The sequence below is a fragment of the Pteropus vampyrus genome, unplaced genomic scaffold (assembly GCF_000151845.1).
Source record: "Pteropus vampyrus isolate Shadow unplaced genomic scaffold, Pvam_2.0 Scaffold223, whole genome shotgun sequence".
In the NCBI taxonomy this organism is placed as follows: domain Eukaryota; kingdom Metazoa; phylum Chordata; class Mammalia; order Chiroptera; family Pteropodidae; genus Pteropus; species Pteropus vampyrus.
In genome coordinates this window covers 1,850,883-1,866,386 of record NW_011889004.1, presented here as the reverse complement: position 1 = coordinate 1,866,386, position 15,504 = coordinate 1,850,883, and the positions used below count along the sequence as shown (strand labels likewise).

General features: G+C 38.0%; 1 protein-coding gene across 2 annotated transcripts; it reads left to right on the top strand.

Moving 5' to 3' along the window:
• Nucleotides 1–2,665: 2,665 nt before the first annotated feature.
• On the top strand, nucleotides 2,666–12,847 carry CCDC117 (coiled-coil domain containing 117). Of its 2 annotated transcripts, XM_011373377.2 has the most exons (6): nucleotides 2,687–3,030; nucleotides 3,251–3,406; nucleotides 3,737–3,787; nucleotides 7,445–7,669; nucleotides 8,135–8,272; nucleotides 9,944–12,847. In XM_011373377.2, exons 1-6 carry the CDS (start codon nucleotides 2,837–2,839, stop codon nucleotides 10,179–10,181), a joined length of 1,002 nt encoding a protein of 333 aa, XP_011371679.1. In that variant the 5' UTR covers nucleotides 2,687–2,836; the 3' UTR covers nucleotides 10,182–12,847. The 2 variants fall into 2 exon arrangements, with proteins under 2 accessions (XP_011371680.1, XP_011371679.1); XM_011373378.2 differs by lacking the exon at nucleotides 3,251–3,406 and having other exon boundaries at nucleotides 2,666–3,030.
• The last annotated feature ends 2,657 nt before the right edge of the window (nucleotides 12,848–15,504 follow it).

The window sequence follows — 15,504 nt, the reverse complement described above, 5'->3', positions numbered from 1 at the left end:
CACCTCTTATGGGTCATTGCCATCAACAGTTTGGTTTGGTGTCTTTTCTTTCAGAGGGAATGAAGTCTAATAATTTTGTATTAATATCCTAACAAGGTTGTTGCTTGCTAAACTCTATTAACTAATGACTATTAATTATGTAGACATATTACTTATTCTCTCTAAGCCTTAGTTTTAACATTTTTATAGAGAGACATGAGTACTTGTGGTCCGGTTGTGAGAGTAAAATGAGAAAATGCAGAGCTCTTACGTGTATATTATATACTAGCACACAGGCATGTGTGTATGCACACATACAAATAAAAAAGACTGGAAGAATATTCACGACAATGGCATTTCCTGCAGGATGGCATTAAGGCGATTTTTATTTGCTTCTCCATACTTTTGTCTCCACCTTCACTAATTTTCTACTAAGAACTTCTGTTCATTTTATAACCAGAAAACATGTTTTTAAAAAAGATAATATGAGATTAGTCACCAGGAGAAAGGAGTCAGGAAGGGATTATCAGAGTATCTGTATGTCTCTGATATGCCAATCCTATGATAGGTAAGCTGGAAGGAACTCAAAGAGGCAGCCCTGGAATGTCACTGAGAAGAAGAGATGCTCTCAGTGGCCGCTGTCAAGTTCTGTTGCAGCTCTCCCCAGACTAGTATAGGAGAAGGTACACAGAAATCCTGTCTTTTGCTTCCAGGAGTCTGAAATCTGAAGGAGTATCTCTCAGACATACTATAGTGAAATTGTCTCTGATTCCCCTATACCACTTTCTTCCAGAGAATTCAGTGAGATGGAACAAAGCCCTGCAGGCTAGAACAGGATCTAAAGTCTCATACCTGGGGTTGAACTCCTTCACTTACAGCTGAGGAAACTGGAGACCATAAATTGCCTCAGTTTTCTTATCTCTAAAGTGGGGGCAATAAAAGCATCCAATTTAGAGTTACTGTGAGGAATACTTCATTTAATCTGGGTAATGTACTTGGCAAATAGGCAGTATCTAAAAAATGATTAATTCTAGTACATTGCCCGATAAAGGTATGCAACCTGGTATAGAATTGTGAATCAAAGAATGAAAGAATGAATCTGGGCATTCAAGAAATATAATTCAAGAAATATAATTAGGTAGGAAAAAAGTTGCAGAATAACATATAGAGTAGGACTCCCTTTTTATAAATATATCTTTATATTTATATGTGTATATCACATCATCGGAAAGGATTTTTTTTTTTTTCAGGTGAAGAATGAGGTGGCCATTTGTAGAAATGACCCAGAATGTTATATTTTATATCCAGTTGCAGTAAGTAGGGTGTTACATTAGGGAGGCAAAACTAGATTGTAAATGGCACTAAGAAAACTGCAGCCTAATCCATTATATTACATTAGGAAAAACATATTAGTCTGTTTTTTCCTAGACCTAAGTGAGGGCAATGGAAATGGAGAAAGATGAAGAGAATCTGGAAGCATTTCAGAAATAAAGCCCATAGGAGTCACTAACTGGTTAAGTACAGAGGTGAACACAAAAGAGGCATCAATGATGTCTAGGTTTTGCTTAGAAAGAGAAGAGCATCTTCTGACAGTTGAAACTAGCCTGGTACTATCAGGTTGGACTTGGTTTCTGTATGTTAAACAATTTCCCAAAATGTCAATATCAAATAAGGATAGAGATGTGACTTCGATGATTCAAGATAAAAACAAGACTACTTCCAAAAACAAAAAACAAAAAACAAAAAAACAAGACTACTCCCTAATCATGTCTGAACACAGAAAAAACTGAACATTGTTCAAACCACAAAAACGACCAAATATCCCTCTATCCTAGCTAATATGAAGGACTGTTGCTTCCTTACCAATTATAGGTTTCGGTTCCCTTCATTCCTTCCACCTTCTAGAAAAGATTGACTAAGATACTCAATCATAGAATTATTCCTGGTTCCCGACAGTATTAATTCTAGAGCAAAGCTCTGCCTCTTTGAAACATCCCCAAAATCACCCAAGACAGCCCAAATGATACAAAAAGCTTTTTCAAATACCCCTTAAGACACTCCCTCACTACGAGGAGTCAATAAAGACTTTCTTTGTTCAATTATAGATGTGTTCTTAGTGGTCTTTGGCTGAAGGGCATTGATATTGGCACAAGCAACTCAGACTGGATGATGGTGCAAGTCTTCGAGATGGGAAAAATGGAAAATGAGGCCTTATCATTGGTTGGGGTCCACTAACTCTGCTAGCCTCTCTGGCAAGCCTATGTCTGTGGATACCTCAAGCAGAAGCTGGACGGCTTCTCACAAGCGCTTTGAGGTACTTCCTGATCTTCCATGCTGTTCTCCCTAAGGCATCACCAATTTCATTTATATTAAAACATAGAAGGAATTAATAGCTGATATTTAAATAATCTGCATTATGTTCCAAGCAGTGTTCTAAGGGTTCGAGATATTTAATTCATTTACTTCGCCCATCAACCCCAGAGGATAGGTACTATTATGATCGGGTTTTACTACCGCGAAAAATGTCATACACCCTGATGAACGAGGATTCGAACCTCGGTCACATTTAACGCCCAGCAGAGCCATCCTCAAGCATTAGCTAAGACGAGGCAGGCATCTTGTTTGTAGTCTGCAAGGACTGCAACGCCCGGCATTCCGTTCGGCAGCGGCTCTCCACACACAACAAATCCCGGCGTGCCTCCTGGCGGCCCGGCGTGGAGGGTTCTAGAAGGCGTGACGTGGGGTCAAGAGCGGGCTCAGAGGCGGGTGCCTCTCGGCAGTTGCTGTGGCTGCAGCAGCCGGGCCTCGGGACACCGGCGACTGGGGCCGCCGGCGCAGCCTCTTCGTCTCCCCAGCCATGGCCGCGCTCGGCCGTCCCTTCAGCGGCCTCCCTCTGAGCGGCGGCTCGGACTTCCTGCAGCCGCCGTCACCGCCCCCGCCGGCCTTCCCCGGCCGGGCCTTCCAGCCGGGGGCGGACGACGCTGAGCTGGCCCCGCGGCCCGGGCCCCGCGCTGCCCCGAGCAGCCCGGGCGGGAGTGCGGCGCGCGGACGGTGAGGAGCCCAGCGGGCGCGGGGCAGGCGGGCGGTGCGGGCAGGGCGGGGGCTCCCTCCTCGCGACCCTCCGCGGGGAAGCTTCTCAGCCCCAGTTTACAGATGAGGAAACTGATCCCCAGAGACCTTAATAGTGAGTCGCCGGAGGTCGCACAGCCCGGGAGTCCCGTTAGGACCTCGGACCGCCTGCGCCTTCAGGAAGTGAGGAGACTTTTTCCAGCTCTTCCAGGTCGGGCCAGGATTGGAACCAGGGCCGAGTGGAGCCTGGATGTCTCCCTGGCGCGTACACACCTCGCTCCCCTACCAGGCACCGCGCCGCCGCTGATGGGAACAAGTTTTCAGTGCTTGTCGGACACTCAGCCTCATCATATGCAAAGTGGGACCGAAATGGGTCCTCCTAGCGATCTTGGAAATAAGTTCTTAGCACAGTGCCTACCCCAAATACGTTTTCCCTACGTGGGTCTCCCCAAATTTATATCCCATACCCTGACAGAATGAGAAGTTTAGATTTCAATCTTTAGATAGGTCATGACCACCCAACATTTTCCTTATTGACTGTGATCTGTATATACATTCCACTCGGCAATGATAGGGACTACTGGCTTCGTGCGGGGCGGGAAAGCTTATTGGAGCAAGAGAATGGAGGCTGAAAGCACAAGCTCAATAAATTTCTCAATTGACCGATTACTTTTATTTGTTTCAACAGTGTTTCAGTTCCCTGTAAAAAGAAACACAAGCTAGAGCAGGAGGATGAAGAGTAAGTTTCAGGTGCCATTTTTTCACGTTACGGTCTCTTAATTTAACCTAATTTATGTCCTCAGCTACTTACTTAAGCGAAAAGATGAGACACTAAGTGTCTGAAAGGCACAAGAAACTGGTAACATGGGTTGCCTTTTAAAGAAAATAAGTAGGTGGCTGGCAGGTCAGAGTTTGGAAACTTTTTACCCTATAACCGATTTAAAGTTTGCATTTTGGGCCATGTGAACATTATTACATGAACAAAGTAAAAGAATACCAAATGTGTAAAGGATATATATTGAGTCTTAAACGTCATGTTCGTAATTCTCCCCAGAGGCAACTCCTGTTACCTGTTTCTCCTGTGGAAGATAATTTAAAAACTTGCAAGCTTATAATTGTATATACCTCTGGCTTTTTACATTTGTAAGAAGATACTGTTCACACTGCAACACATTGATCTTTTCATTTTACTTTCCCGTAGCTTCTTGCATATAGTCACATAGAGTTCTATGTAATTTTTCAACAGTTGAACCGAATTCTCTTGTAAGGCTAGGTGTAGATAATTAACCATTCTGTTGATGGATTTCTAAGCTATTTCTGGTCTTTTACTATTACTAACGAATCTACCATGACCATTGTTTTTAAGTTCTTTTATATATTTGCAGGTAGGTGAATGGATTTCTAGATGGAGAATTGCTGGGTTTTAAAATGTATGCATTTTAAATTTTGAACAAGAGTTGTTGCCAGTTTATACTTTTAACAGTGGGAATGCCTATTTGTCCATCCTCTCACCAGAACTGTATTTTCAAACTTCTTGACTTAACTTATAGGTTAAAAAAAAAAAAAAAAAAAATATATATATATATATATATATATATATCTCATAGACAGTCTGTGAAAAAAGTCCCTAAAGAGGATGTGCAGTTGACCAACCAAATGAAAATGTCTCACCTCATCAGTCTTTAGGGAAGTGGACATTGAAGCCACAGTGAAATACTCCTCTACTACCAGATATTGATTGGAGCGATCATGGAGCATCAGGAACTCTCAAACACTATGGATGAGAATGTAAATTGGTACAAGCACTTTGGGAAACAGTTTGGCATTATCTATTGAATTGAAGGCACATGCAACCTCCACCAGTTTCCCTCATGAGTATGTACGTGAGCACATCGGGAGACACGAAGTTCATAGCATCCTGGCTCATAATAGCTCAAAACTGGAAACAATTCAAATGACCCTCAACAGTAAAATGTATACAGTATAATTCTCTAAATATAAGGTTCAAAACCAGGCAAAACTAAACATTGTTCAGGAGTGCATATCTATATGTGATAAACATTCTTTTTACAAAGGAAGTAATTACCATAAAAGAGTTTACCTGTAGGAAAGAGGGACTAGAATACCATTTTGGGATGGTAGCAGCTTATCTTGAAGGTTATTTTTCATGAGTGTTTGTTTTGCAGTTATTCATTAAATTATATGTATTTTTATGAGCATAGGATTTTACAGTTAAAAAATTTGATAATATAGCTAGATATACTTTATGCTTATAGTTTGTATCTAATATTTAGTTTGTATTTTGTAAATTTTAAGTGAACATCTTTTCATTTAAGCCATGTGTGTTTAATTTTGTGTGAATTGTTGATATTTATGCAAATTTTTTATTGACTTACTGGTCTTTTTCTTGTTTATCTGTAAGAAATCTTTGTTAAATCAGCAGTTTATTAAGTGTGTTGTAAATGCTTTCCCCAAATTTGTCGTTTGTCTTTTGACTTTATGATTTATTTACTTAGTCAGCAGAAACTTTGGATTTTCTAACCTTGTTGATACATAAACTAATAAGACAGTAGATTTGAAATTTGCCTTAGTTTAAAAACTACTGGTCCAGACATTTGTGTTCTTTATTGCCTTGGGATTGCTATGGGTACACAGGAACCTCTTTGCTTTTATCTTTTGGGGGCGGGGAGTCCCTATAAGAAAAAAGTTTTTGAGATTATTGAATAAAGGGTTCCAGTGTTGAAAATAAAAAGTTTGAAGTGTAAAACCTATTGACTTAAAAAGTTAACCACATTTAATTTACATATGAAGAGATTGAGGTCCTGAGAAGTTGAGGGACTTGACATTTGCATATCTAATGCCCAGCTTCCACTTCTGTAGCTGTTATCAGTACTGTGAAGTCTTTTCTATCACATTTTCTTTGGGACTTAATCACCATTGATCTCTATTTATTTGCAAAATAGACCTACAATCATGAAATAATTTAGTACCAATCCTTCTGGTGGTCAGAGATCAGGACCCAATTCACACTCAGTTGCATTTAATAGTTGAATTGTTAGATGTGCTAGGAAATTACCTATTTTCTCTATATTTATTCTGCTTTTCTTAGCTAGTTTTTTCTTTGCTGAATTTTTTCTTTTAAAACATATGTTAAAACTATCCAAATACTACATAAATATTTCCAATATAGCTAGACATTCTTTATACTTTCTTATGAATTAAAACTAATTATAACTAAATACATTTAATTGTTGATTCCAATCAAAAATCTAGGTTCAGGAGAGCATTATTGCTTTTAAGGTTTCATATCACCAAAGACTTTAATGTTCATTTTTGTAGTCTTAACACGGAATGGAAACTTCTTGTAAAATCTGTGCCTCTTCCTTTGACCTTCAGTTTAGAGAATGAGAAGCTGTGGTAGCCATTTATGAGTTTTGTTTTTGTTTTTGTCTTTTTTGCAGAGCTACATTCTGGTCTTGAGATTACACTTGCTGATGCCAAGTCAATAAAGCACTTTTGGTCTAAATACTTAAATAGAACAGGGCCAGTTGTCTGTTTAACTTGCTCCAAACAGCTTTCAACTAAACTGGGTATATCATAGTGTTAGCAAATACTTGTTCATGGTAAGAGTTTGAACAGTTGGACTTTGCTAAAGAGGTTGGAGTTTTTAATGATAGTGGCACAGAAGTAGGATTCAGGAGCTCTGGGGTCTGGTGCCCAACTTGTATCTCTCTGTTACATGACACTTTGGAGGGGATGCTTTTGCTATTTTAGGTTCCAAATTTGTAAAACAAAGAAATTGGATTTAATGAATTCGAAGGTCTCTATGAAATACGTTTTTCTAGAAAGTGAGCATCATTTACGTTGCAGAGTGGGAGAATAGTGCAACCCATTTTTCAGGAACTTATATAGCCAGATAACAGTGTGACATTTTGCAGAGGACCAAGAAATCAGCAACATCATCAGCACCTGTAGTGCTTGGAACAGACCTTATAAGGCATATATTTTTGCCGTAAGGGAATAGAGGATGCCTACATAACACCTTACCATATGACCAGTTTGCTGGAACAGCAGCAGTATGACACAATATGGCTAGTGCTTAGTTCCTGCTTTGTAATTTCTGGTTTCCTTATTCCCACTTGAACTATCTAGAGCCAAAAAATAGGAATGACTTTAAGTTCTGACACTGAACCTTCTAATCTGAAAAGTCCTAGTTTGGCAGAGAACAGTAGAAAACATCTCAAGGAGGCTGTGAAAATGATAGAAAAGAAAATGCATGATTTTTCATCTTGTAATCACACACCATCCAAATTTTTTTTTTTTTAAATAAAAGAATGTGATTACAGATAGGGATGATATTTATATTAGGATTTTCATTAAAATTTTTTTTTTCCAGTTGTCCAGTAAGAAAGAAAAGGCTAACTGAAGCAGGGCTCTGTGCTGGTCCTAATGACTGGATTCTTTGTGCACATCAGGATATAGAGGGTCATGGAGTAAATCCATGCACTAGTGGCCTTTCTGCACCTGCCATGTTAGATGTTATTTGTGAAGAAATGGATCAGACAACTGGAGAACTGCAGTGTGAAGTTGCCAGAAGGAGGCTTCAGGAAATTGAGGACAGGTAAATGGACACTGTATATAGCTGGCTCGTTGCTCTTCCTATGAAACATCTCTACTCTTAAGCTAGTCTAATTCATCACTAGATATCTTGATCCTCAGCCTCTCAGTGAAACTATAAAAATCAGGGAACTCAAAACATACACATTAAAGTAAGTTCTCACAGAACTGTACAGAGCATTTTCACTTGATAGTAACTATCTCTGAATATTAATTTTTGGTTTATGGGAGTTTTCAGTGACAGATTCTTCAAATTTGATTGCATTTAATGTAAAACTTTGTTAAATGAAATGTTAACTTCTATATGTAATTTTTTCACCCATGTATAGCCTCATATTTTACTTGACCTTTTGTTGTATGTAGCACCCATTGCTTTTATCCTTTATATTTTTTAAGTTTTGTCCAATTACTAGAATATAGAATAGCTTAACTAAATTCTTCTTTCTCTGCTTCTGCTGCCTTTATTTAGGATAATTGACGAAGATGAAGAAGTTGAAGCTGACAGAAATATTAACCATCTCCCCAGTCTTGTCCTTTCTGATACCATGAAAACAGGTTTGAAGAGGGAATTTGATGAAGTCTTTACAAAGAAAATGATTGAGTCCATGTAAGTTTAGATTCTTGGTTTCCATTTAATTATGATCTTGGAAAACTCAGTGTCTTTAGACACTGCCTGTCCTATCCTAGCCATCTCTTCATCTCCTGATCACCAGCCAAGTGAAGAAAGCACAGTAGGTTTTATATGAGCAAAATCCTATAAGCAAGCATGAGTTTGAAGTATGCAGGAGTGGTTGCCTTGCCTAGTTATCCCTGGATTCTTTTGAAGTCCTGAAATGCTCCATAGTCTGTTTGGGATTGGGAGGATTGGCAAGAAAGAGCCCATTCTCTTAAATTCTTGAGATAACAGATGTAGGAACCACATTTCAAAACCTCTTGTTTACCTGGCTTTCTCAGTTATCCAGGAACACCATTAAGACCCAGGAAACAAACAAAATATGCCTCCCAGCAGTCAAAATAGTAATCACAAAGGCTATAAATCAGAGCTCTTATACTTGTCTCACAGGGCATAGCCCCTCAGGCCATTAGCATTAAGGACTGTTTTGCCCCTAATTTAGACTGATCAAGGAGCTCAGTTCTCTGGTTTCCTAGATCATCAGAGGAGAAACACAAACAACTAGTGAGAACATAACAAACTAACTCATAGTAGAGAGTAGTGAAAGTATAGTGTGAGGACAAGAGAGGAAACTGGAAAGGAAACCTAAGAACCTAAAAAGCAAAGCAGTGTAGGGCTCATTAACTTAAGAACTAACGATAACCTTGTAATTCTTATAGTTCTTGAGCCTGTGTGATCTCAGGTCATCATTATCTGCTGTAGGCAAGTTATAATGTACCATTTAGGTGTTGCCTGGAAAAGACTTCAAATAGACTTGATAGTGAGGATACAGATCACTGAAAAATTCTCTTGGGACACCAGTCCCAGTGATGCTAGGTAGATGAGACATTATCGCCTTTGGCCAAAATCGGTTCAGCTGCTGCTTAATGTTAGATCGCAGAGATTTTGCTTAGCCCCCTAGCTTGAGCGTATAATTAACTACCCAGCCATGAGGGGGTATAAATAGTTTAGTCAAGAGTAAGCGGGTCACAGTGCTCTCCAGCCTAAAAAATAGCACTTTCTGCTTACTCTTGATAATTTTCCAGAAACCAGACTTCGAGGTATTCTTCGTTGTTTGTGTTTTATTTTGCCTTACTTGCTTTTGTGTCTCAAAAACCATCAAACCATTAGTGACTGGAGGAAGGCTGGGTGGGGGGGAGCAGATACAGGCATTGGGGACATAATCATTTTGGCTTACTACATAAAGCATTATACTTATAGCTATACTAAGCAAAGGGCATACGGAGATACTTTTAACGTGTTTGTCCAGTGTTTCCTTTTCATTTATAATGATTTAGTACAAGATAGTAGCCCACATCTGCTAATATTAACCACAATTTTAAAAGTGATAATGTTAAATCGAGGACCTCTATTTTTCACATTGGACGTTTATATTACTGCAACATCAGTACAACCAGTTAGTTTGGTTGAAAGTGCATGTAGAATTGTAAAATTTTATATATTTGAGTGGCCTTTCTAAAGATTAATTGAGATTATGATAAATCTGTTTTGATGCCATCAGTTCATAATTCTGCATATCAGGTAGCAGACATTAGCTTTTCAACACATATCTTTTATTTTCACTTTCTAAAACTTTTGATAAAAATCTGTTTTATTATGTCTTAGGAGCCGTCCTTCCATGGAGCTTGTGCTCTGGAAACCTCTCCCTGAACTCCTTTCTGATAAGCCAAAGCCATCATCTAATGCTAAGAACTACCCAGGAGAGAGCCAAACTAAGCATGCCGCTGCTGGCACTACCTTCCCTAGGAGAACTGAACTGTTCTTGGAACCTCGACAAACAGGGATGCCTATTTACAATAGTTTGGAGATAGCTGCTTGTACAGAAGAAGAGATGGAACTCTAGAAACATGTTTCTATACTAAAGTTGTCAAGTTTTAGAAGGCTCATGTGTTCAGTCATGAGCCTACATATATAGTATAGGGACTTGAAAGTTTTATGAAATGGGTGTAATATCTCTGCCTGTGATTTGGGGTGGGATTCTCATTTTGGGTAGCCATTTCTTGAATTCAACTTTTTGCCAAGGAAGCTTGTCTCAAGGGAAAATCTGTTTGTTTTTTTAGAGGGATTAATGTGAGATTACAGTCTGCAAAGGCAAGTATAGAAGCTTTATGTGTAAGGGTGACTTAGGTCATCTGTCACATTGTCTAAACCATTTATATACTTGGAGCATACTCAGACACTTGAAAAAGATGCATTAAGAAAGAAGGATACTCCTAGTACAACTGTACCCAGACAGTTGAGTCACAACTTTGTAGATAATGAGCTCTGTTTACAGTAGTGACTTTATAATTGGGGAGAAGGAGGGGAAAAAGCAGTAGCTAAAGCCTATTGCTAAGAAATTTAATAGAGACTCTGAAACTTGTATATTAGTTGTCAATTCAATGTAGCTATATTGATTAAATAGCCAGTAGCATTGTGGCCCACCTCCTTGCCTCAGAAAATGTAGTGAAAATACAAAGAAAAGCTTTTTCCTTTGAGGCTTTTTTGCCTTGTGCTACTATTGCTCCTTGGTTTCCCTTGCATAATTAATAAGCCCAGCTATTCAGTAATGTTTACAACTTAACTTTGTTAAGTTTTAAAGATTTTGAGGTAACCTATGTGCAAATTGTCTGTGGGAGAAGCATCCCTTAGGTAATCTCGAGGAAGTGCTGTGTCAGCTAAGCCCAGCATTGATACTTGTAGTTAAAAAATGATTGTACCTGTATTAGCAAATTGAATTTTTAATGTTAATTTAGAAAACAATGAGGAATTAACTGAGAATATATGGGCAGACGACACTGAAATTTACTGAAATAGCCAGTTTGCCTGGTGCTTCAACTATTGTGCAGTAGCCTAAAAATTAGTAGAGAATAGCTTCCTGCTAGCAGGAGATCTTCATCTTGAGGACCTAAACTGCCTCAAGGTATCCTTTGGGAATAACCAGGATTGAAGTTTTTTATTTCTCAGGAAGAACTCTTCTATGTGGCAAGGACTCAGTAGTGCAAAGTAAAATGACAATTCCTTTAGGGCTACAGAATATTCACTATAACTTATTAAATGGGTGTAATAGTGTAATACTGGCCCTTTCATCACGCAACAGGAGACCACCTCAGTTCTTTTTGTTTTTTCTGGGTTTCTTCCCCCTTTGTAGGAGAAGTAGATACCTTGTGTAGGGGAAAAAATGGTTTATGCCAAGTAGAGGTAACTTTTTAGAAACCAGCTCCCAGGCATTTTTGAAACTCATGCTGAAATCCCTCCCTGTTAGCAGGTGACGTAGAAGTCACAGGTCTGTTAATTGGACTGTTTGTTTTCTTGCCTTTTGTTCCTGCTTTCTCTATTTCTGTCTGGATAGTCAGGAAAAAATGTAATGTTTAATATTTAAACAAAATATTTAATGTCTACACAGTAAAATTAATCGAACTTCAAACCAGTATTGAAACCAGTTGGAAACCAGCTAATAGTTTCTTAATCTCAGATTTAGAGATGAATGTAAACTGTATTCTGTTGAAATCTGTAAGTGTTTGATTCATGCCGTTCGAAAAACTCCTGCTTTTAGATAGTTTTTAATGGGACCAACTTGCAAAGTTTGTAGCCTAAAATCTCCATGCTAAAAAATTTGTTCCAGTACAACTCAAAAACATGAAGTGACTGCTCAGAATTTGGAGTTAGTTTCAATGTTATGGTGGAAGGGGAGGTGACAGCTTTCTCAAAAAGGACCCAAACACACTGATTGTCTTCTATAGGAATTGTTGGTCAGGCCTCTGATCGAAGCTCTGTATGATGAAAAGGAGGAAAGAAGAGCCCCCAAACAAGATTGATACCATTGGTAAATATAGGAGAGAATTAAGATTCTGTTCATTAAAATCCAAATAGAACTTGTTTCAGGAGTCAAGCTATCTGGCATAACAATTATTTCTGCAGGAAAATGGATGTTTAATGCTCCTTTTTAAACTTCTTACATATGTTTGTACAAAAATTGTCTTCATCTTTGTGGTGCTTATTCATCTGAGCCGACTCCACAGTTCCCTTGCCTCTGCTTTGTTTTGTAATATAAAGCTTTTGCTTTTGCCTTAAGGTTTCCCTAGGGGAATAAGAGGTCTTTTCATTTTGTACAGCTTTTTCAGCATGGATCAAACATTGGCTTTCTATGCTAATGTGTGAAGAGAAAAAAAGTATCTAAAGCAGGTGAGCTTTAATGAACAAATGTATATTTTCTCTGAGTTTAAGTAGGGTGTGTGTATTTTTTTTTTAATTAAAATGAAAGTCCAGTTTTCATAAAAGTCAATTTTTTAAAATCTCATTTTTGAAAAGGTGCAAATATAAAATTTAGAAAAATAACTAGAACGATGAGAATGTTTACCAGCAAGTTCATTAATTGTTTTGGATCTGGAACTTGGTTTTGTTTTTAATAGTGATAAGAATGGTGCAGTGCTAAGAAAGTTCTGGAAAATGCTTTCAATTTTACTTTAAAATGAGAATCTGGTGTTTATGTATTGTTTTCAATAAAACTTCGTGTTTTGGACTTTTTGAGATATTTGTATTCCTATACTTAAGTAAATGAAATAGCTACTTTGCTTTCCTTTAAATTGTATTTGAATCAGCATTCATATCAGTGAAAGGCTTAAATTTATTCTGCAAAGATGATTATGTTAGGTTAAAGGTAAATTTTTTTGAATGACTTAGCTATTTCCAAAACAGGCAGACTGTATTTTTCCATTCTAAAACTCATAGAATGCATTCCACTCCACTTAGCAATTCACTACTGTTGTCAGTCAACAGCATTGATTGGCAATGGTGATTGATTGCCAGTACTCAAATGGCAGTGGTGACTGAGTCGTCAAAAATAATGTTCAAATATGGAGTAGGAAACGAATGGTATATAGAGTTCACAGTTTTATTGTTTTTATAGGTTTAGGACCTTAAAAATTAAGGAATAAAATTGCATGATGTGCAGTTACATGGTCATTCCTTCAGAGTTTACAGGTCACTGGGTGGCAGTATTGCCTACATATTTAAGCACCCATTGTTTGATGAATGTGTATTCTTGATTTGTGGGCAGGTGGAGTTAAGTTTGGGTTACAATTACAGAAAACTCAGGATATTCTGTTTTTCACCAAAATTGGGAAATCACAGCTCAAAGTTATCTAATTTGTTTTACAGGTTTGGAAACTAAAACTTTAGTAGTGACAAATTAATATAATCCATCTCACCAGGTCCAGTGTTCCTACTTGACAAGTGGTTTTACAGTCTTTTTGCAGCAACACCTAAAATGCCATTTAGTTTTTATTGAAATCTACATACAATAAAATGTGATTCAGGGAGTGTAACAATAAATTCCTTGAGGGGGCATGTAGTTTTGTGTATGTAAATTTGGTTCAAATATTCTGCCAATGGCATTTTAGAGATGAGCTGCATGTATGTAGTTAGAATACAGTGTTAGACTGCAGCCCCAGCAAGATAAAGATACTGTCTTTTAGCAACTGATTAGTGGATAAACAAGCCAGTCTTCCTGACCCTTAATGAACATTAGAATTCACAGGGTCAAGATTTAATTCTTAGATTAGAATTTAACTGCCATAAAATGTTCCTGGAGCGGGCAGTATTACCTTCTGCCTACAGTTCTGTGCCTACTTTGTGTCTACTTTAGTAGTATACCTAGAAAAGCACACATAGATTGGCATCACAAAGCCAAGGGAAATAGTATGCACGCATCTTTCACCTGATTGTTTTAATCTCAATTAAGAACAACCTTTTGCATTTAATAGAAATCTTGTTTCGGTTTTGCAGGAAAGTGTCTTGATTTTTATTTCTAACCATTCAATTTAGTGTTTCAGTATGAAGATGTCCTTGAATACCAGGTGTTTTCTCAAGGCTTGAGGATAGTGTTTAGTAATTTTCATCCATCTGTGCAGGAAATGAAAACCCTGATAATCTACAGTTTATGTATGTCCTGTGTGTTATTCCTGTTTGTACAGCTGCCTCTTTCATGTGATGTCATTGAATGTAAATTACTTGAGCTTTATTCGCCAGATGCTTATACTATTATGATGGAGGCTTAAAATGCATCTGTAATTACATCTGCCTACACAATCCCTAAATAGATTGTCAGCACTTAAGTTTTCAGTTATAGAAAATCAGGTGATCATGTTTTTAATCATGGGAACAGTTAGAGACTGTCCTTATATGTATAATAACAGAAACTCAGCCTAAGCAAGCTTGCATGCCAAGCACTAAGATTGGGCTTTGGCTTCAGTGACCAGGGATCTTAAAGCTGTCTTGCCTTCAGGTATGTTTGTGGCATGCCTCTAGTTACCCCAGAGGTATTCCCTTGTACTTGGTTGAAATTATATCCTGCTTTGCTTTGCTGCTTGGGACTCTGAATCCCACCCACTTTTTGTCTACTTAGTCACTTCAGCTTCTCCAGAGGTAGTCTTACTGAATGCTGGCATAGGTGAAATAATGTCTGTAAGGGAAGCCCTTTAATATCTTCAGAGAGAATTCCCAAGAGATGCACCAGGAAGGATGTTAAGGTTATCAAGTCCAGTTTGGGGTTGTATTAGTGGTTCTAGGGTTTTTCTTTAACGGGTTCATTCTTTTGTGAATCAAGTTCTACAGTATATGTAATTCTGTAAGAAATTAAAATCATTCCAAAGTGGACTAAGATAAGTAACTTTTGAGTGCTTGGGATGGTGCCTGGCATACACCAAGTACTTATAATGCCCTGTACCATCTCTTTTGAGTCCTCTAACCATTGGAGATATTAACTATTATGCCCATTTACAGATGAAGAAACAAATGATATTGTATATCTAGGGCTACACAGCTAAACCAGTGGCAGAGTCTGACCCTGGGAGTTTGATTCTAGAAAATGCTCTTAATCCTTTTAATAATGGCAAGAAAATCTTGATATTTAATGGCATGTCCTCTCACATGAGATGGTATAGCAAAACAGTAGTTAAGGGTTCTAGCTCTGCTACTTACTAGCTATGATATTGGTCAGTTAGAAGAAACTCAGGAATATAGTTAACTGCTCAGATTATGTCACGGCAGCCAGGAATTGAAGCAGTAATTAAGAGGGAAAAAACCTTCAGGCATTTTAAAAAATGGCATGCATTATTTAAGTTGGATACATCACTATTATGGCACAGAGAACACAGTAAGACAAGGCCCAACAAGGAATCAACAAA

Excerpts from the sequence above, each read along its gene's own strand:
- CCDC117 (XM_011373377.2), top strand. The coding sequence starts at position 2,837 with ATGGCCGCGCTCGGCCGTCCCTTCAGCGGCCTCCCTCTGAGCGGCGGC. Across the intron at positions 7,670-8,134 it reads CTTCAGGAAATTGAGGACAG|GATAATTGACGAAGATGAAG; the intron begins GTAAATGGACAC and ends GCCTTTATTTAG. Across the intron at positions 8,273-9,943 it reads AAGAAAATGATTGAGTCCAT|GAGCCGTCCTTCCATGGAGC; the intron begins GTAAGTTTAGAT and ends ATTATGTCTTAG.